Genomic DNA, 23255 nt, shown 5'->3' on the forward strand with positions numbered 1-23255 from the left:
TGACCTGCCATGAAACTGGCAGTCTACGTGGTCCTGCCATGTTCTGGCAGTCTCGGTTGTCCTGCCATGTTCTGGCAGTCTCAGTTGTCTTGCCATGTAGCTGGCAGACATTGGTTGTCCTGCCAGCGTTCTCGCAGATTCGGCTGTCCTGTCATTCTGATGGCAGGTTCGGCTGACCTGCCATGAAACTGGCAGTCTACGTGGTCCTGCCATGTTCTGGCAGTCTCAGTTGTCTTGCCATGTAGCTGGCAGACATTGGTTGTCCTGCCAGCGTTCTCGCAGATTCGGCTGTCCTGTCATTCTGATGGCAGGTTCGGCTGACCTGCCATGAAACTGGCAGTCTACGTGGTCCTGCCATGTTCTGGCAGTCTCAGTTGTCTTGCCATGTAGCTGGCAGACATTGGTTGTCCTGCCAGCGTTCTGGCAGATTCGGCTGTCCTGTCATTCTGATGGCAGGTTCGGCTGACCTGCCATGAAACTGGCAGTCTACGTGGTCCTGCCATGTTCTGGCAGTCTCAGTTGTCTTGCCATGAAGCTGGCAGACATTGGTTGTCCTGCCAGCGTTCTCGCAGATTCGGCTGTCCTGTCATTCCGATGGCAGGTTCGGCTGACCTGCCATGAAACTGGCAGTCTACGTGGTCCTGCCATGACACTGGCAGTCTCGGTTGTCCTGCCATGACATTGGCAGTCCCGGTTGTCCTGCTATGACATTGGCAGTCTCGGTTGTCCTGCCATGACACTGGCAGTCTCGGTTGTCCTGCCATGACATTGGCAGTCCCGGTTGTCCTGCCATGACATTGGCAGTCCCGGTTGTCCTGCCATGACACTGGCAGTCCCGGTTGTCCTGCCATGACACTGGCAGTCCCGGTTGTCCTGCCATGACACTGGCAGTCTCGGTTGTCCTGCCATGACACTGGCAGTCTCGGTTGTCCTGCCATGACACTGGCAGTCTTGGTTGTCCTGCCATGACATTGGCAGTCCCGGTTGTTCTGCCATGACACTGGCAGTCTTGGTTGTCCTGCCATGACACTGGCAGTCCCGGTTGTCCTGCCATGACATTGGCAGTCCCGGTTGTCCTGCCATGACACTGGCAGTCTTGGTTGTCCTGCCATGACACTGGCAGTCTTGGTTGTCCTGCCATGACATTGGCAGTTCCGGTCGTCCTGCCATAACATTGGCAGTCCCGGTCGTCCTGCCATGACATTGGCAGTCTCGGTCGTCCTGCCATGACATTGGCAGTCTCGGTCGTCCTGCCATGTTCTGGCAGTCTAGGTGGTCCTGCCATGTTCTGGCAGTCTTGGTGGTCCTGCCATGTTCTGGCAGTCTAGGTGGTCCTGCCATGTTCTGGCAGTCTAGGTGGTCCTGCCATGTTCTGGCAGTCTTGGTGGTCCTGCCATGTTCTGGCAGTCTAGGTGGTCCTGCCATGTTCTGGCAGTCTTGGTGGTCCTGCCATGTTCTGGCAGTCTTGATGGTCCTGCTATGTTCTGGCAGTCTCGGCTGTCCTGCAATGATGATGGCAGTATTTGCGGTTCTCCTATGAAGCCGTTAGTCTCGGCTGCCCTGCCATGATGCTATGTTAGGTCCAATCCTATTCTCATTATTATACATGTAACCTGTAGACATACTTTAACATGGTCTGAACATTGTCATTTTTGCAGCTGACATACAAGTTTATGTTACATGCAAGAGCAACCAGTCTGCAACAATCACTCCTATCGAGGATTGTCTTGCAGAGTTTTCAAGTAATGGATGAATGTGAACATGTTGGCTTTAAATGATACTAAGGTCGAGTTGATATGGTTTACATCTACCCTCGCCCAGGGCCGCAGTTATTATTGTGGACATATTTGCTGAGGCGACCCTGTTATGTTTGGCCAGGAGGAAACAATTAATTCTGCACATGGGCAGAAGGCTTTGTACTTGCTCTGCAGTACCTCAATGAGAGCTGGGCTTTGCGCCAATATAATTAACACTTGTCATGCAACCTGCCTTGTCTTGTCTGTCTGCTAAAGGGCTGTTTTATTGTCACGAATGAGCAATTCACTATCTTGTTTACTGTCAAGGGGACTTTGCAGGGACTTGCTAAGTGACTGTGCCTGAGTAGTTATGCAAACATTTACAAGCCATGTAATCATCCTTGAGATTTCAGTACAGGGTGACATCAGACCAAAATGATTGTCTACTTATCTAGAGACGTATCTGCGAATATCTGTGGAAAATCAATCTGTTGCTCTCAGTGTTCATTCTAGGATGCGCCCTTGCGTCATTGGCGCAGAAAAAATTAGGTTGACGCAATACGTAGTGTGAGCTGCGCCAACAAAATTCAAGAGAATTAACAGCGACGCATTTTTGTGTTCTAAATGCGCCCTCCAATTTGGCAAATTCACGACCGAAGTTTGATTGTTTACTCGACATCTCTTGACATCAAGATCTTATGTTAGACGTAATGAAGATATTCTTTGCTCGTCGCAGTTTTTAACAAGTATCTTAATTTATGCAAATCAGTGGCGATCGCCCCTCCTTTCTTGAATCCCTGATAGGCTGAGATTAATTGTCCATGTAAATCAATTGATCAACCCGTACATTGTACATGATGGCGGAGAAGAAGCAAGTGTTATTTTAAGTTTTTTTAAGAAAGTCAATCCCAAAGATCACCCTAAAACGGATCAGAATAGTAGCGACGGAGACAATGATCATACACAGCAGACATTTCCAGCGGAGAAGAGAGCTAAAGTAGATGTATGTGCTGCTGTCACGACTTCTGATACCGCGTCAACTAGCAATGCAAGGTCATTCCAAAAAAAGTGGAGAGATACTTACAAGTGGCTTGTATACGACAATAACGCAAACTTGATGTATTGCAGCTTATGTGTTGAAAAAAAGAAGGACAATATATTTTTTCAAGGGACTAATAACTTTCGAACCAGTACCCTTATGCGCCATGAGACATCTGCTGACCTCAAGCTTGCCATACAAGAAACGTCGGAATCAGCTCAAGCTAAACAGGCTTTTTGCAGAGCTTTAGAAGGTAAGATATTATTTTTTGTCAATATTTATTTGTAACACGGAGCATGAGCCATCAAAGTGACACTAGTGTATGTTGTTGATTATCGTGACGGTCCCGGACCCACGTGTTGTAGTTATATTTGTGTAGGTTGAAGAACTCTAGAAAGTGCATTCTGGGATATCGCAATGCTGAACAACTATGTAAACAATGCGTTTGCTGTGTAGCATTGACACAGGGCATTATGCTCATGTTTTTTCCCTGAACATTATTTTTTGTATATATATATATATAGATAAAATTTTCACATTCATTTTTATGTACAGACACAGATGTGTCTGTACATATAGCTGTCACCTGCGTCTGTCGTCGCCGTCGCCGTGCACTCAGCGATAACACGATAAGTGGAATACCGTTTTACATTTTGTATTCAAATTTACAGAACTGATGAATATTCATAATACACAGGTCAAGTTCGAAAATCAGCATGATCGGGTCACTTTTAGGGAATTTATGCTGTTTTTTCACTTTTTTCAGCATATATGCAGCACCGATAACATGATAAGTGAAAAACCATTTTACCTTTTGGCTTGAATCTTACAGACTGATGAATATTCATAATACGCAGGTCAAGTTCGAAAATCAGCATGATTGGGTCATTTTTAGGGAATTTATGCTGTTTTTATGTATTGCCATCACCTGCGTCTGTCGTCGCCGATGCTGTCGCTGTGCACTTTCCTTGTAAACATGATAAGTGGAGGGCAGTTTTACTTTTTATGTACAGACACAGATGTGTCTGTACATATTGCCATCACCTGCGTCTGTCGTTGCCGATGCCGTGCACTTTCATTGTAAACACGATAAGTGGAAGGCAGTTTTACTTTTTGGCTGTATATTTACAGAGCTGGTGAATATTCATAAAATGCAGGTCAAGTTTGAAAAATCAGCATGATTGGGCCATTATTGTAGAAGTTATGCTGTTTTTTCACTTTTCAGTATATATACAACACTGTAAACACATTTCAAGGAAAACCGATAGGCCTGTTGTCATAAAACACACAGGAGTAATTGATCTTACCAAAACGCAGGTCAAGTTCGAAAATTGGCATGATCGGGGCCACTATTTAGTAGTTATGCTTTTTTTTTCACTTTTCAGCATATTTAAAATTTGATGCTGAATTTGCAGTTTAACATAATGTATTTTTGCATCAGAATTGACAGTAGCCTATTTTGTGCAAAGTTATTTCCTGTTTTTTGTCTGTACATTTGACAGCTTTGCTGCCTTGTTTATCTTTACAGACATTTCCAGACAAATCTGGTCTTCCGAGAAACATGATGGGATTGATAGTAAGTGGAGTGGATTTAAACTTTATGGCGGAGGATAATACATATATAGTTATTGCAGTTTTAATATTCTAGTTATATGTGATAAATGTATCAATTGCTGTATAATTGTAAACAGTGGATTAGGAAATTATATAGAGTATATATTTGTATGATTAACTTATTTAAATAAAGTGGAGTAAAGTTAGTATGTTTTAATTGTTCTTTCAGGGTAATGTTGCTGAAGTTCACTCTCTTCGCCCAAAACTGATGCAGTATGAATATGTGTCAGTGTTCAAGTAAGTAAGAAACAGATTCAACTTAAAATATTGAAGGAAAAAACGGTGCATTTGGCATTTCAAAGGCTCACACTAGGATTTCACATTTTTATTTTGAACTTGGGGAGCAGTTTTATGCTATAGATTTATACATACACGACTTATCTAGCAAATGTTTCTTGATATATGAGTACAATATATTTTGCATATTTGTGTAAATGTTTTTTTTCTTTCTTTCTTTTTTTTTTTTTTTTTTTTTTTTTGAGAATTGCTTGCTGGCATATTTTCTGAACTACAAAAATCACCATTGCCCATTGATTCAGAAAAGATCTTAGTCAACACCATATTTGACTTGTTTCAGAGCTCTCCTGGATTCTGACAGTGATGGTATTGAAGTAAGTTACAATGCAGCAGGTGTACTGTCCCACATGGCATCAGATGGAGTGGAGGCGTGGACCTTGACGGATCTTCCCCGTAGCCAGGTGCTCCGAGCAATGGTGAATGCCATTCAGAGGTGGGATCTGAACACAAACAGGAACATCAATTACAGGTGAGGGGACCAAGCTCAGTTTATTAAGAAATGACAGGGATGTGTAAATATGAAACTGGTATCATTAGATCTGTAAACATTCATGTTGAAAAATATTCATATAAGTTAGATTCATAGAACAGCTGGGGGGGGGGGGGGGGGGAGGAGATGCATTAACATCAGTTGTCCTCACCTCACATTACTCACAGCTTCAATCTTAAACAATTCTTGATGGGATTTAGGTGAACTGACAACAGGATTCTTAAAAATAGGCGTGCATCAAATTTTCATTAAAACTTTCTTTTGTTGGTATGTGAATATTTTAAAAATGTTTTCACACAGTAGATGAGGAAGAAAATACCTAAGTGGTAAATGAAAAAGAAAAAAGAAAAACTTATGAATTTGAATGATAAAACACTGAAACATGTTAGCTACGTGAAAAGAGGTACAGTTACTAACTGTTTTTATGTACAGACACATCTGTTGCCATCACCTGCGTCTGTCGTCGCCGATGTCGATGCCGGCGCCGTGCACTTTCCTTGTAAACACGATAAGTGGAGGACAGTTTTTTTTTATGTACAGACACAGATGTGTCTGTACATATAGCCATCATCTGCGTCTGTCGTCGCCGTCGCCGTCGTCGCCGTCGCCGTCGTCGCCGTCGCCGTGCACTTTTACCGATAACACGATAAGTGGAAAACCATTTTGCCTTTTGATTTGAAACTTGCAGAACTGATGAATATTCATAATACGCAGGTCAAGTTCGAAAATCAGCATGATCGGGTCACTCTTAGGGAATTTATGCTGTTTTTTCACTTTTTCAGCATATATGCAGCACCGATAACACGATAAGTGGAAAACCATTTTACCTTTTGGCTTGAAACTTACAGAACTGATGAAAATTCTTAATACGCAGGTCAAGTTCGAAAATCAGCATGATTGGGCCATTTTTAGGGAATTTATGCTGTTTTTTCACTTTTTTCAGCATATATGCAGCACCGATAACACGATAAGTGGAAAACCATTTTACCTTTTGGCTTGAAACTTACAGAACTGATGAATATTCATAATACGCAGGTCAAGTTCGAAAAACAGCATGATTGGGTCATTTTTTAGGGAATTTATGCTGTTTTTTCACTTTTTTCAGCATATATGCAGCACCGATAACACGATAAGTGGAAAACCATTTTACCTTTTGGCTTGAAACTTACAGAACTGATGAATATTTATAATACGCAGGTCAAGTTTGAAAATCAGCTTTATCGGGTCATTTTTATGGAAGTTATGCTATTTTTTCATTTTTTTAGCATATATGCAACACTGATACACGATAAGTGAAAAACTGTTTTACCTTTTGGCTTGAAACTTACAGAACTGATGAATATTCATATTACATAGGCAAAGTTTGAAAATCAGCGTGATCGGACCAATTTTATGGAAGTTATGCTGTTTTTTTCACTTTTTTCAGCATGTATGCAATACCGCTAACGCATTTCAAGAAAAATCAATTGGCCAATTGTCTTGAAATTTACAGGGGAGATCAGTCTTACTGAAATACAGATGGAGTTTGAAAATGGTTCAGTTTTGGTGAAGTTATGCCTTTTTTTGTATATAAGTGTTTTTTTTTTCCTTTGATTTAATTCTTAGGCATGTTAAGAATCTCCTCTGTGAACTAATTAAATATGTAAAGGTGTTCTTTTGACATTTTCTGCATCTTAACAATATTGTTAGTTGATTATATAAAAAAGATGGTTAACCTGTTATTGTGTATTATATAACAAAGTGTCAAAAATGGAAATAATAATAAACTCATATCTTTACAGTTTGTCAGATTCAATCATTCACCATGTTCAGAATCTCAGAATGGAGCAAAATGGCAATTTAAAATTGTTCTATTGATATTTTTCCTATGACAGCAATTTTCTTAGTTGTTCATTTAAAAATGACAGTAAATTGATTATTTTGTTATATGAAAAAAAGATGTTGAAAATGGAAAGAAAATCAATTCAATACAGTTATCTTTTGTTTACATTTTAGCATTTTGAAAGTGTGACTCTGAACTTCCATGGCCTTGAAGACATTTCCATGTCACATTTTCTGTAAATCCATGATACTTTTATTTTATTATTAAAAATTAATGGTCATTATATTATATTGCATAAAAGTTGAAGAAAACCCTAATTTTGGAAATGGCTGCCGGAATGACCATTAAGGAAAAACCATGTTACTTATGATACTCAAACTTACTGAAAAGTTTCGTAAGACTGATGTGCAGTTTGTGTTGGAAAATCAGTGTGATTGTTTTCCGTTTTGGAAGCAATGTAGCTCTATAGAGTGCTATATGGGGCTACTGTGTATGGATGGTGGTAATTGCCCCTTGGGATAGTCACAAGCTAAATTCAGAGCTATAAAATCATTTGCCTAATTGATTTCCAAGTGCCCATTAAATAAGATTACATAAAACACACGCTGAGACTTCCCAGTAAAGTCCCATAGGTTAAGCTCTCTTAACTGTGTCACATAATTAGGAATCTATGATAATTATGCAGGTAAATGTTGTTTAATATTGCAAATAAGTTAACAAAACAAAACAAAAAAATAGATGAATAACAGTGTCTTATTATCCTCAAACACATTGGGGTTATTCATATCATGTTATTACAGCAAGATTAAAAGTTTGAATAGTAGCTTTAATGGGATATTTTTGTGTTTTCTTTTTAATTTTTTTTTTCAAACACTGGCATTTTCAGCTCCCATCCACCTGAAGCTCTTCACATTTTCTGTATTTCCACATAAGCAGTTGCATTGGTTTTTATGTCTTTAAACATTATGTAATATTATTTTATGCACTGTCATCATTATTTAGATATTGGGATTTTCATTATGTGAATTTGGTCCTGAAACTGTAATCTTATTGCAGGGGTGGATTGAGGCCATCTTCTGGGTCTTTCAGATTTTAAAGTTCACATTGATGGGCATCTCTTTTTTCTGTTGGAAGACCATCAAAAATGTAGGATGGATCAACAAAGATAATTTGGAATACTGTCAGAAAATATCTCTGGATCAGCTCCTGTTATTGACGATGTCACCTGTTGTGCATGATTAAATTTCAGCGTTGATTGACAGTGCTATTGTAGGCATCAAAATTGACAAAATGAACCATTTTCTGCATTTTTATTTTGTGTTTTTGTCTGTACATTTGACAGCTTTGCTGCCTTGTTTTTTTTTTTGGCTTTATATTTACAGAGCTGATGAATATTCATAAAATGCAGGTCAAGTTCGAAAATCAGCATGATCTGGCCATTATTGTAGAAGTTATGCTGTTTTTTCACTTTTCAGCATATATGCAACCCTGTAAACACATTTTAAGGAAAACCATTAGGCTTGTTGTCATGAAACTCACAGGAATGGTCAATCTTACTAAAACGCAGGTTGAGTTCGAAAATCAGCATAATCGGGGCATTATTTTTAAAGTTATGCTGTTTTTTCATATTTCCTCAGATTCAACTCTTAGGCATGTTAACAGTCTCATTATTGAACTAATAAGATACGTAAAAGTGTTTGGTTGACATTTCCTGCATCTTTACAATATTATTAGTTGTACCACCAGCGTAGGCGCTGGCGGTACACATGGTTTTTGTCCCGATCCGTATATTACGCCGGCTCCTGCGGCTCCACCGCCAAGTCACCCTTACCTCTTCTCCTCCTAGACTACTAGGGCCTGCGTACCCATCTCTTGGATTTAGGTCACCTATAATCTCAACTCGTTCCACGTAAAATTTAGGCTTTGTCGGTATTGGGGTCTAGGTGTGGCACTCATTGCAATGCACCCTTGTCTAAACATGGTAAAATTAAATGCTAATTATCTACCCTACGGAAGGAATTATGGGAAAAATTTCTACAGACGGCTTTCAAAAAGTCATATGTGTAGATTTCAAATATGCCCTTGGATTTGACCTTTGACCTTTATTTCAAGGTCAAACGGGCCAAAATTTTCAAAAAAAAACAATTTTTTTACGAAAAAAATATTATTTGCCCTGTTATTCAGACACCACACAGACTTAACCAATAATATTATTGGAAAGTGTTACCCTTCAGGTTATCTTTCATCTCCGTGAATTTGGGGTCAATCGGTGCATTTTCACGGGAGTAGCGGCCATAAGATACCGAAACTGAAAACTGTCTCTAATTTGGGAACCGTTAACGCTAGAGGCCCATTCTTTTTTGCATTTTGTAGAGCATGTAAAGCCCAACACTGGAAGTGGTCTCCGTTTTTTTGTATTCCATACGGTTTTCGAGTTACGCTGTATCAAAAAGTACATATGGGTGGTGAAAGCAAAATGTGCAGTACGGTTATGGATAATAAATTTTGAACTCCGGAAAAATAAAACATAAGGCTTGGCGAGGCAGACAACCTGTGGTCAAAAATGACATTATTTCATCAAATTTGAACATCTGGAACTTCAGAGCACCTCCCATTTCAAGAATTTTGACCAAAATGACCTTTTCTTTATTTAAATTAATTTTTTCTGTACAAAATTTATGGCACATTATTGTAACTCCAAAATTATAACATTTAGTCCCTTATATCTCCAAAACTGGCAGAGATAGGTCCATAGTTACTATTGAAGTTGAATAGGAAATCATATACTGGCAATCTAAATGCACCCTGAGCTTCAGAGATAACTTGACACTAACCTCTTCACCATTAGCCTATCTTCATCGTGTCAAGTTACCTCTGACCACATTCGATTGCCTCCGCCGCCCGCCAATCAAATTTAAAGCCCGCACTCAATGACTCATTGAACAATCTAGCCAATGCACGCGAACGAGTCAAAGCGCGCTTTGTTCAAATCCGGACCAATCAAAGATAAGGCTGAATATCAGGGACTTGCCGTAACCTGTGGGCAGCACGCAAAATACATCATCCCTCAGTAGATAATTATGCAGGGCATCAAACTGCTCTGGTTTCAATTATGATATACTAGGAAGTCATATACTGGCAATCTAAATGTGACCTTAAAATTGACCTTTGACCTACTTTTCATCAGGAATTGAACTTTGCAAATTTCCGTTCCCTTTTATCTCCAAAACTGGCAGAGATAGGTCCACAGTTACTATTGAACTTGAATATGAAGTCATTAGAGGCAATTTACTGTGACCTTAAAATTGACCTTTGACATACTTTTAACCATGAACTTAACTTTGCAAATTTTGGTTCCCTTTTATTTCTAAAACTGACAAGATAGGCCCATAGTTACTGTTGAATTTGAATAGGAAGTCATATACTGGCAATCTAAGTGTGACCTTGAAATTTACGTTTGACCTACTTTTTATCATGAAATGAAGTTTACAAATTTTGGTTCCCTTTTATCTCCAAAACTGGCAGAGATAGGTCCACAGTTGCTATTGAACTTGAATAGGAAGTCAAATACTGGAAATTTACTGTGACCTTGAAATTGACCTTTGACCTACCTTACTATGAACTGAACTTTGATTGTACCATTTTTAGTTATATATTTTTTTTTGCATATTTTGAGAATTCTTGTTGATTGCATTTTTTACAGCTTGTCAAGCACAAGACTGGTGGTGGTGTCCCTTTTTTGTGTGTGTGGGGGTCTATACGATCGCGCTTACCCCAGCTGGTGGTACAATATTCGGAGGCGGTATCGCCTCTCTGATCCTCTAGTTGATTATATAAAAATGGTGGTAAACTTGTTATCGTGTATTGTGTAATAAAGTTTCAAAAATGGAAATAAACTCATATCATTGTAGTTTGTCAGATTCAATCATTCACTATGTTCAGAATCTCAGAATGGAGGAAATTGGACATTTAACACTGCTGTATTGATATTTTTCCCATCTCGTCAATTTTCTTAGTTGATCGTATAAAAATGGCAGTAACCTGTTAATTTTGTTTTATGTTAAAAAATTGTTAAAAATGGGAAAAAAAAACATTTCAGAACAGTGCTGTCTTGTTTACATTTTGCTATTTTCAAGTTGTGACTTTGAAGTTCCATGGGCCTGAAGACCTTTGCTAGTCACATTTTCTGAATATCCATGATACTAATATTTTATTATTAAAAATTGATGGTCATTATGCTGTTTAACATTATGTAATATTGCATCAAAATTTGAAAAAAAACCTATTTTGGGCACTGCTCCAATGATGACCATTTAAGAAAAACCATGTCACTTACTGTTCTCAAACTTATAGGAAAGAAACATGGGACTAAAATACAGCTTCAGTAGGCAATGCAATCTGTTTGGTAATTCTTACTGCCAGTTAAACAGTTTTTTTGTGAAAATTTAATTTTTCACTTATTGTTTTATGTTAAAAAATTGTTAAAATGGGGAAAAAAAAACATTTCAGAACAGTGCTGTCTTGTTTACATTTTGCCATTTTCAAGGTGTGACTTGGAAGTTCCACGGGCTTGAAGACCCATGCTAGTCACATTTTCTGAAAATCCATGATACGTATATTTTATTATTAAAAATTGACGGTCATTATGCTGTTAACCATTATGTAATTTGGCATCAGAATATTGAAGAAAACACAATTTTGGGTGCTGCTGCCATGATGACCATTATGGGAAAACCATGTTACTTATGATTGCCAAACTTTCAAAATAGAAATACAGGACTAAAATGTAGCCTGAGTTGGAAAAGCAGTCTAATTGGCTTATTTTTCTGGAAGTTATACATTTTCAATGTGTGAACTTTTTACACATTTTACTTACGTTGGTATTACCTGTTGAGCATAATTAAAATTTGATGTTGAATTTGCAGTTTGATATAATGTACTTTTGCATCAGAATTGACAGTAGCCTATTTTGTGCATAGTTATTTCCTGTTTTTTGTCTGTACATTTGACAGCTTTGCTGCCTTGTTTCACTTTTTTTCAGCATATATACAACACTGATAACACGATAAGTGGAAAACCGTTTTACCTTTTGGCTTGAAACTTACAGAACTGACGAATATTCATTATATGCAGGTCAAGTTCGAAAATCAGCATGATCGGGCCATTTTCATGGAAGTAATGCTGTTTTTTTTTACTTTTTTCAGCATTTTTATAACACCAATAACACGATAAGTGAAAAAACGTTTTACCTTTTGGCTTGAAACTTACGAAACTGATGAATATTCATAATACACAGGTCAGGTTTGAAAATCAGCCTGATCGGGCTATTTTTATAAAAGTTATGCTATTTTTTCATTTTTTTTTTCAGCATATATGCAGCACCGATAACACGATAAGTGAAAAACCATTTTACCTTTTGGCTTGAAACTTACAAAACTGATGATTATTCATAATACGTAGGTCAAGTTTGAAAATCAGCGTGATCGGACCAATTTTATGGAAGTTATGCTGTTTTTTTACTTTTTTCAGCATATATGCAATATCGATAACACATTTCAAGGAAAATCAATTGGCCAATTGTCATGAAATTCACAGGGCTGATCAGTCTTACTGAAATACAGATGAAGTTAGAAAATAAGCTCGATTGGTTAGTTTTAGTAAAGTAATGCCTTTTTTTGTATATAAGTGTTTTTTTCCTCAGATTTAATTCTTAGTCATGCTAACAATCTCATTTGTGAACTAATTAAATATGTAAAGGTGTTCTTTTGACATTTTCTGCATCTAAACAATATTGTTAGTTGATTATATAAAAATGATGGTAAACCTGTTATTGTGTGTTGTGTAGTAAAGTGTCTAAAAATGGAAATAAACTCATATCTTTACAGTTTGTAAGATTCAATCATTCACCATGTTCAGAATCTCAGAATGGAGCAAACTGGACATTTAAAGATGTTCTATTGATATTTTTCCTATGTCAACAATTTTCTTAGTTGTTCATTTAAAAATGACAGTAAATTGATTATTTTGATTTATGTAAAGAAATGTGTTGAAAGTGGAAAGAAAATCATTTCAGTACAGTTATCTCTTGTTTACATTTTGGCATTTTGAGGGTGTGACTCTGAACTCCCATGGCCTTGAAGACCTTTCCATGTCACATTTTCTGAATATCCATGATACTTTTATTCTATTATTAAAAATTGATGGTCATTATGTTATATTGCATAAAAGTTGAAGAAAACCCTATTTTGGACATTGCTGCTGGAATGTCCATTAAGGAAAAACCATGTTACTTATGATATTCAAACTTACTGAAAAGTTTCATAAGACTGAAGTGCAGTTTATGTTGGAAAATCATTGTGATTGTTTTCTGTTTTGGAAGCAATGCAGCTCTATAGAGTGCTGTATGGGGCTACTGTTTATGGGTGGTGGTAATTGTCCCTTGGGGTAGTCACAAGCTAAATTCAGAGCTATAAAATCACTTGCCTAATTAATTTCCAAGTGCCCATTGAATAAGTTTACATAAAACACACGTTGAGATTTCCCAATAAAGTCCCATAGGTTAAGCTCTCTTAACTGTGCCACATAATTAGGAATTAGTGATAATTATGCAGGTAAATATTGTTTAATATTGCAAATAAGTTTACAAAAGAAAAAATTTGTGTAACGCCAACATTAATGCTATAGATGAATAACAGTGCCTTATTATCCTCATACACATTGGGGTTATTCATATCATGTTAATACAGCAAGATTAAAAGTTTAAATAGCAGCTTTATTGGAATATTTTTGTTGTGTTTTCTTTTCATTTTTTTTTTCAAACACTGGCATTTTCAGCTCCCATATGCATCCACCTGAAGCTCTTCACATTTTCTGTATTTCCACATAAGCAGTTGCATTGATTTTTATGTCTTTAAACATTATGTAATATTATTTTATGCACTGTCATCATTTTTCAAATATTGGGATTTTCATTATGTGAATTTGAACTCTCATGGTCCTGAAACTGTAATCTTATTGCAGGGGAGGATTGAGGCCGTCTTCTGGGTCTTTCAGATGACAGTCAGATTTTAAAGTTCACATTGATGGGTATCTGTTTTTTCTGTTGGAAGACCATCAAAAATGGAGGAGGGATCAACAAAGTTAATTTGGAATACTGTCAGAAAATACCTCTGGATCTGCTCCTGTTATTGACCATGTTACCTGTTGTGCATGATTAAAATTCAGTGTTGATTGACAGTGCTTTTATAGGCATTATTTATTATTGCATCAAAATTGACAAAATGACCCATTTTCTGCATTTTTATTTTCTGTTTTTGTCCGTACATTTGACAGCTTTGCTGCCTTGTTCATAATTTTAGTGTGTGGAGAGATTTGGTCTCTGTTCATGGTGATTAAGGGAAAAATAAAGTAAGGGATTGTGTGCTGGAGTAATGTTTGCTGGTACCTTCAACACTATTAAACATTTTATGCAGGTTATAATGTCCAAATTCATATTTAAAGTAATGTTTATAAAACATTTTTAGGTAAAGATGGAGCAATCATGTCAGCAATGAAGTCCGTGTACTGGCTAGTTCAAGAGGGCATAGCAATTCGAAAGTTTGGAAGCCTAATAGAGTTGCTACGGCACCTGGATTGCCCCAACCTTTCATACTTAGACCAAGGAGGCAATGCAAAGTATAATTCTGATACAGCAGGGTGGGATATGGTTGCTGCTATTGCTGCCACAGTTGAGGAAGACTTGCTTCAGAAAATGAAGTCTTCACCATTTCTAACAATACTAGCAGACGAGAGCACTGATATAACAGTAACAAAAAAGTTGGTTATATGTGTCAGACTTTTAGATGATAACTTTGTTCCTTCTACCCACTTTGTAGCCGACATAAATGTCACAGATGGCAAGGGTGCCACAGTTGCAGCAGTTATCAAATATTAAATCAAAGGAGATCCCCCTTAGTAAGATATATGGTTTTGGTTCTGATGGTGCAGCGAGCATGACCAGCATGGGAAATGGAGTTGCAGGCAGATTGCTTGCTGAAAATCCTGCGATGGTTCACATACACTGTATTGCCCACAGATTGGCTTTATGTACTAGCCAGGCAGCAAATGCTATAGACTATATGAAGGACTATCAATCAACTATTACCAGTATATTTTATTACTTTAAAGCATCATCTGTCAGGGTAAACAGAATCACAGCTATTCAGGAGCTGCTGGATGAACCTATTTTAAAGTACAATGAAGTCCATGAGGTTCGATGGTTGTCCTACTACAAAGCAATAGAAACAATCTACAGGACTTATGGGTCATTAGTGTCCTATATGTCTGAAATGGGGGCAAGTGATGCCAAGGCAAAAGGTTTTGCAAAGAAACTTTCACAATTCAGTTGTTTTTGTCACCCATATGCTTTTGTCCATCCTCAGCATTGTCACAGAGCTATGATTACTCTTCCAAAAGAAAGATCTTGACCCAGCCTTGGTGGATGTTAATGTGAAGCATGCATTGAGAGAACTGCAAAAGCACAGGGACCATGCCACAAGTAGTGAAGGGTTGTCTGGTAAACCTGGCAGCTACATCGAGGAATTTCTCCTGAAGGTGGGAACAGGTCAACGTAATTTCTTCAGGGACCACCTTCTGACTTGTTGTGCTAATTATGAAAAACAATGCAAGGCAATTCAGTGTCAATTTATTGACAATCTCATTTAACAACATAAATGCCAGATTTCCCCAGGATCACTTGGATATGGTAACAGCATTTGGGTATTTGAGCATGAGACCACTAAGCTTTTTGTCTGAGTCAGAAAGAGAAAATTGGGGTGAAGTCCCTATACAGAAACTTGCTAGCCATTATGGTAACATTATTGAACATCATGGGTCCAAATCAGTGCCAATAATAATTGAAAAACAAGGTATGAGTGAATGGTCTAAACTCAAAGAATTGGTTTTCAGAATGGGGTATGCGAGAGATGCCACCTGCAAACTGTGGAGCATTATCAAAACTCACCATAGTGAAGACTTTCCCAATTTGTTGAAGCTGGCTGCAATCTCCCTCATCCTTCCGATACACACGTCAGATTGTGAGAGAACATTAAGTTCTCAAAACTACATCAAAAAACCACAGAACAAACAGACTGTCTGAAACAAGACTTCAGCAGTGCTTGGTCATTATGATAGAAGGAAAGGCAATTGGGGACTTTGACTTTAAGAGTGCCTTAGATATTTGGAAAAAGGAAAAGAAATGTAGAATTTATAACAAGCAGTGAGCTGTACACTTTGTAGGTATCAAAAAAGGGACAGATTCTCTTAGTGATTTTTATGTTTGTGATATCATTCAATCTGGTAGCTTTTTATGTGCCATCTCACCTTATATAATTAATTAAATTTCATGGATTTTTTCATAAATTGAAGCCAAAAATGGCTTTAAAATCTTGTTTTAGTAAGAATTTGATTATTGGTGAAAGAATCATCAACATATTTCAGTGTAATCTTATATTTGTAAACAAAATTTCGAGCGTGTAGTCTCTTATTTTAGAAAGTTGGGATAACCTATTGAATGTGAACCTGCAAGCCAAAATATTATTTTTATGATATAAAGTATTTTTCATCTCTGAATATTAAAACCACAGCAGTAAAACACGTGTTACATATTATTATTTAAAGATTTGAAAAAGGGCCCACTTCAAAATGTAATGACCCACTTCTTTTTATGATGGGGGCCCTTTGTCCCATATTGAAACATTCCTAGAATGAACACTGTGCCCTGGTAGAGGATAGTTTACATCAAGGTTCAAAGCAAAATGCAGCAAATGCCAACATTTGCATAGATGTTCTTATAAAACCATCTAGTTCTGTAAAAGATCTGGTAGTTACCCTCAATGGAAATGGCACTGTGTGGGGAAGCATGTATCTGAAGTGTGTAAATCAGCATCTTATGCACTTGGAAAAGTAAGAAAAGTGTTTTATAACAGAACCACTGAAAAATTAGTAAATCTATTTAAAAAAATCATCAAGATAAGATTACTGCAAGTCTCCTCTTTGGTACATGTGACTATCAGACAAGTTATTCAAAACTCGGCTGCAAAACTGGTTTGTCAAATAAAGTGCAATAGTGCACATCATATAACTCCCATTCTGAAAGGATTACAATGGCTACCATTGAAGCCATCCAGCTAGCAGTCTCGGTTGTCCCGCTATGTTCTGGAAGTTTCAGTTGTCCTGCCATGATGCTGGCAGTCACACTTGTCTTGCCATGTTTTGGCAGTCTCGGTTAACCTGCCATGCTGCTTGCAGTCTTGGTTATCCTGTGATGCTCAAATTAGAAAACCAGTTCTATAGGATTATCTTTTTTTCATTAAATTTTTAATATTTTTGAAATATTTTCATTTTTCTTATTCTGGCATTTTCAAAGTGTGTACTTGAACTCTCAATAGTCTGAACCTTTTGGTTTTTTTACATTTTATTAAAATCAGTTTTATCTGTTGTGCATTTTTCAGGGAGTGGTTACAAGGCAGCAAGAGAACTGGTATAGACCTGTCATTCAGGATTAATTAGTGATTTATGTCATCCAGTGATTCATGTCTAGATGTCTTACCAGTACACCTGTGGCAGAGTACCCCAGAATGGACCTTTTTCTGACAAAAAGGGCAGTTCTTTCGAACCCCCGAACCCCCCTGGCTACAGGCCTGCTACCTGACAGCAACAGCCAGCAAACAAAGCCACGTGTTATCCTTTCCACCTTACTTAACTGCAGGCAATCCGTCAATAGAGAGTGCAGTGAAAAAATTACAAATGGTTTAAAATTAACATTTAATATGTAGTATGCATTTTCAACTGAGAACAAAATTATTAAAGGCATTTCTTCATCTGAATCATAAATGGTACCAGACAGTACCAGAAGCGATATACTGTTAATACTATACTGTTAATATTCCTGTTTATATTCCTCCAATGAAATGCAGATTATGTATTTGTAAAAAACACATCAACTTATTAGCTCTTGGTAGTTTTCACGCAGCCTGGTTTTGGTTGAAATAAGAATTTTCCTCATGTACTCTTAAATATGAATCTGCACTTAAGTGTGAAACTGAGTGATCCTGATGACCACAGTGTACAGCTCTTCGTATCTTTTGTGATCTTATGTGGGCAGTTTGCCTCTATGACATATACTTGTATATATATGAACAATGAACAGTTCACTTAATAATGTGATGCTCATATAGACCAATATATATCTTGATCATAAAGTTTGTTTATTGTTTACATTGCATAATTTAGTCTTTTACAAAGCCTTTTTCTGTTTTTTTTTTTTTTTTAACTTGCAGTAATGAATAAACTTAGAATAGTTATCATTGTCAGGAAGATAATATTGATGGTTGTTTTCTTTGTCATTTCCTGGGTAAAGTATGAAATGGCAATTTGCATTATTTAACACACATTGGTACTGTAGTGAAGATGTAGATGGCATCCTATTCAAATTGATTATTTTTTATACCACTTGGGTACAGTCTTCTGTTGAGCATTTTTGTAATTCGAGTGTTTAGAAACACTTCTGTGGATTTTTAGTTTATTTCTCTTGAACAATCTCCAAACAGTGAAGGGAAACATGGAAGGAAGCAAGTATTTTTTTTTTGTTTGAAATGAAATGCAGTTTTAGTATAGCCCAGGAGCCACTGGCTCATATGACAGTTATTTAGGAAAATATTAGATTTGGCCTCGTTTTCAAAAAGGGAGCGAATAGCTCTAAGAAAAAATGGTGGGAGAAGAAGGCATTGAGACAGGTAAGATGTACATATGTTTATACAATGACCAGTTGATTTATATGCTAATAAATTCAAAAAGATGATACAGCATATGCTTCAGTTACATTTTATACCCCAAAGGAATGTTCGTGTATCGATTTCACTGAGTATTTTCTGAAGTTACATTCGTCTTCCAAAATGGCAGCATACAAAGCGGCATTGTAACTGTGTTTTCGAATTGTGCCAAATGTAGATGGACTTTTTCCTTTGTCTGTTCAGGTTTTTCCATAGTTTGACATTCATTTTTGAACATAAAAAATTTTTGAGCATTGACCAAACCTGTAACTTGGTGGTTTTCGATATTTCCAACGAGGTTTATATACTGACAGCCGATGAAAACGCATCAGAAAACTTTCTTGTACTTTTGTACTCTTGTACTTTTACCTAGAATTGATTCCAACCATATAAACGAGTACAGATGCACTTATTTGGTCAAAAGAGAGTGGGCTGACCACTCGGATGTTTAAAATTTCCACTTTATTGATTTTGTGGTCAGCTGTTACAAAATTGTGTTTTTCCTTGGTGTGAATTAATCAGGTTCAATATATGGTGATTAATTAAGCCTATTTAAGGTAGTCACCAAATCCAGTATGACACATGACAAAAAAAGTAATGTGATGCCACGTCTGACACTGGAAGAGCGACTGGGGAGAGATTTGATCACGTGACCTTGCATTTTAATGATCTTTTCTGATCTTTATTTCACCTTGTGTGACTGAATAATGGGTCATATTTCACACGAAATATTCCAAAGGAACTTAAAATACTATTCGAAAGATAAATGATGCGTTTTCATTGACTATCAGTATATTTAGCGTATACGTAATCAATCTTTTTTTTTTTTTTTTTTTTTTTTTTTTTTTTTTTTTTTTTTTTTTTTTTTTTGAGTGCTAGAGTATCTGCTGGATGTGTCAACAAAACTGGTTCTTTAGTTAGGAGAACAGATCCTAATGCTTTTGAGAATACGGCATCGTACATTACATGTATGCATTGTTTTTTTGCCATAACTTTATTTTTGTCTTGCAAGTTGACTGCTATATATGCTCTCTTTCTCTCTCATCACACGCAAACTCACACACACACACACACACACACACACCTGCATACACATGACTTATTAGTTTGTGAAAGAAAATTGTTTCATGAAATAAAAACCTTATATTTTTTAAACTATTCCTTTGTTTTAAGTTAGAAATATTGTGTATTTTGTGAAACAAAATGTACCAGTACAATAATTAGTGTGGTAGTTGTGAACACTGTAGTTTGTAGACATGTACCCCAGTATGTATTTTCTACCAGCTTTATTACCAAGATTGTTATTTATTATTTATATCGAGTTTAGTGTGCGTGTTGTTGTGTGTGTGGAAAGACATTTGCAGTTAGAAAAGTGTTTTTATGTTACTTTTTAAAACTTTTTAATTTGATATTTTTCTAGGCTTGAAGAACATGAATGGGACCAGGATTAATCATTTTGCCATTCCTTGGCAGAATGCACCTATCATTTCCAAATGCCGTGTAGCATTGAGCACCGTCACAACCTCTGACATTCTTTTAAGAGATAACTAGTATAACTAGATAACTCAGTATAACTAGTTTGTCATATTATTTTACCGGTAGGTTTGAACCATGCACCAAAAGTAGGGTATATTAAGTTTAATGTGCAAGCTTTTGCATACATGACGTGGCTTGTAAACAAAAATTATTCTTAAAAAAACAAAAGTTAATTCAAATGCAAATATGGATTGGTGTCGGTGAGAAAAGAACTGCTGACCTTGGGTAAATTTATAAAATATTATTTGTTAAAATTGGTCCCGTTTGTAAAAGTGGGTGGTGTGTTTGTTGGCTAACTGTAGCCTATATGTACTGATCTAGATGTGTAAAATAAATCACTAGATGTGTAAAATAAATGAATGTTGCGAAAATAAAAAATAACACTTTTTGCCACAAATCTGCATGTATATTTGCAAAGCTTTAATCCCTGTTGGCTGTCACAATATTGATACTTTGTTGACTTGTGTTATAAAAGTTGCTCATAATTATGTAAAAAATTTATAAATTGAGTCAATTGATAAAAAGTACTCATTTGTTTTTTATTTGTCTTTTCATAAAAAGAAACTCATCAATCCACCTCGTGTAATAGATAAATGCTTATTTACAGAGAAAAAAATGAGATAATTATACTTTCGTTTTTCCCATTCTTCCTGTGCAAGTTTTGTTTCTCAATATATGTGCGAAGAATAATCCAAAACGAAGCTAGATTAGAATGTACTAAGTCAAAACGAGGCACATGGATATTGCAAGCACTTTTTTCTGCATACTCTGCTGTGAATTGATTTGTGCCAATGCTGGATGAAGGTGAAGTTCCTTACTTGTTTACATTGACATGAAGCTGAATAAATTTGCCACAACTTGCTGTAATTTAAAATTCCGACCTGTTCTCTAAGAATGCAAGCACTGGAGATAAAGTTAAATTTCCGTACATAACGAAACTCTTATACATGTACCCTTAATAGCCGAGATAGTCCACCTTTTCTGACATCCTATAAATCAAAAAAAAAAAATTCCCATTTCAAAAATCTATAACTTCCGGGTTTTTTTAAACCACCTAGCGGCAGACCGGTGGGTTCTGGGCTGGTAATGTTTTTTATATAAATTTTTAATGGCATACTTTTCTTACCTTCAGAACATTTCAAGTATAAATGCTTCTGACACTACAATAGGCCTATTAATTCAATAATACTTATTTTTGAAGTGTATTTTTTCATTGCCAACAAATTACATTAGGCCCTACATGTTTTTAAACAGCTGCACTGGCTTTAAGTTAGAGTACGGGTCTTACTTTAAATTTTAGCTATTGTTTATACAATATTTTACCAGTCACCCAGTCCTTACTGTACTAAGTCCAGAAGTATATTCTAAATGGTAACTTAAGATCATTTAATAAATAACTTATTACACCATGTAAATAACCGAATTTGTCTTGAAATAATAGCAAAAAATTCATTTTTTCTGTGAATATTGTTCTAACTACCGGTTTTATTATCAGTTCATGGTTTGTCATTCTTAATTTGCAGAGTATAATTTATCTTGATCTCCCAGTGTTAGTGAGTGTGTCGTTCAAATTCACAATATATTTAAAGAATATTAAAAATAAATATTTCGTTGTAGTTTTCCTTATATCTGATCAACAGTGTATTGTATATAAAATGCAAAAAAGGGTACACAGTAAAAAACGCGTTCTGGGAAGGGCAGAGAAATATGGGGAAAAGAGGAACTTAATAAAGTTGAAGTGTTTTCCGTTTATACAGTCCATAAAAGTGTCTTATTTTTCTACCAGTAGGCGTTTATATGTGTACCACAGACGGTACAAATAACCGCCAATCTGCGCTTAGTTACTGTAGACCTACTCCCGCTCCACCAAGCATTTTCCTCAGCTAGCCTATGGCCCAGAAGATATAATTATAAAGAGTGCCTTTTTTTTAAAAAACCATGTCGGTCAAAAAACATTTTATTTGTGATGAGACAAAAAAAAAAAAAAAAAAAACTGAAGCAACTCTGCTTGTACCTATGGAAATTGTATCGAATTCCGGGCTGTTGTGCAAATGGACCAAATTTATCCAGAGTGGACATTTTCACAGCAAACAGAGTTGTTTCGAACAGTTCGACCCACCCACCCCACCCACCCAACTTGGCTACGAACCCGATTATGGGTACTGATACCTAAAATCGTTGAGATTCGGATTTTGTCTTCGGAAAGTGGAACATAAGTGACACCGTTTCAAAATAATCGTTATCTTATTCATTTATCTTTTCATCACCACCACTGGAGGATCCAATTAAGGTGCAAATAACCTGACATGTTAGCCTTTCTTCCTTTCTTTTCCTCTGGATTTCCCTGTAGTCAGTCCACAAGAAGAACACCACAAGCGTCACAAATAACCTGGCAGCTAGTGTACATGTACATGTAGGCCATGATCAGCCATCGCCCCCGTGGATATCCAAGCGCATTTTGGTTTTTGTCGCGAGTACCAAAGATGAAATAAACGGTGTAATAACATAGGGATATTTGTTCTCAACTACAACATTTTCCTATGCGTCAGGAGAGCGCTGGAGAACAAATTGCTGCACATAGCTGCCACAAGGGGGGACTCTAGTCAAACGTTGCATTTTCTTAAATTAAAAGAAACAAAGAATATTTTAAAGATTTGGCATTATCTGATTGCATTTAGACCCCCTACAAAGAAAATTCAGCAGGCAATGCCGAACTTTCTCCATTCTTCGTTCACACAACTGTACTCGCCTAGTGTAGAAATGGCACATTAAAGATGAACAACTATGTAGCCTACCTCACGTGGAGAAGGCCGTGGGGAGGGACAGGGACGCGGAGAAGGCTGTGGGGAGGGGCAGGGACGTGGAGATGGCCCGGGGGGGGGGGGGGGGGGCAGGGACGTGGAGAAGGCTA

The 23255-nt window shown here is 36.9% G+C and overlaps 1 protein-coding gene across 5 annotated transcripts; it reads left to right on the top strand.

The window, feature by feature from the left end:
- The first annotated feature begins 9 nt into the window (after positions 1 to 9).
- LOC106158619 (protein zer-1 homolog) lies at positions 10 to 18693 on the top strand. Of its 5 annotated transcripts, XR_015331732.1 has the most exons (6): positions 329 to 3028; positions 4304 to 4351; positions 4559 to 4626; positions 4967 to 5155; positions 14522 to 16270; positions 17489 to 18693. XR_015331732.1 is itself a non-coding variant. In XM_086999188.1 (5 exons), exons 2-5 carry the CDS (start codon positions 4337 to 4339, stop codon positions 17544 to 17546), a joined length of 330 nt encoding a protein of 109 aa, XP_086855314.1. In that variant the 5' UTR covers positions 318 to 3028; positions 4304 to 4336; the 3' UTR covers positions 17547 to 18693. The 5 variants fall into 5 exon arrangements, 1 of the variants encoding a protein (XP_086855314.1); XM_086999188.1 differs by lacking the exon at positions 14522 to 16270 and having other exon boundaries at positions 318 to 3028; XR_015331730.1 differs by lacking the exons at positions 4304 to 4351; positions 4559 to 4626; positions 4967 to 5155 and having other exon boundaries at positions 10 to 3028; positions 14522 to 15590; positions 15945 to 16270.
- Positions 18694 to 23255: the final 4562 nt, after the last annotated feature.

This window comes from Lingula anatina, chromosome 1, assembly GCF_051362555.1.
Source record: "Lingula anatina isolate TDL-2025a chromosome 1, LinAna3.0, whole genome shotgun sequence".
NCBI classification, from domain to species: Eukaryota; Metazoa; Brachiopoda; class Lingulata; order Lingulida; family Lingulidae; genus Lingula; species Lingula anatina.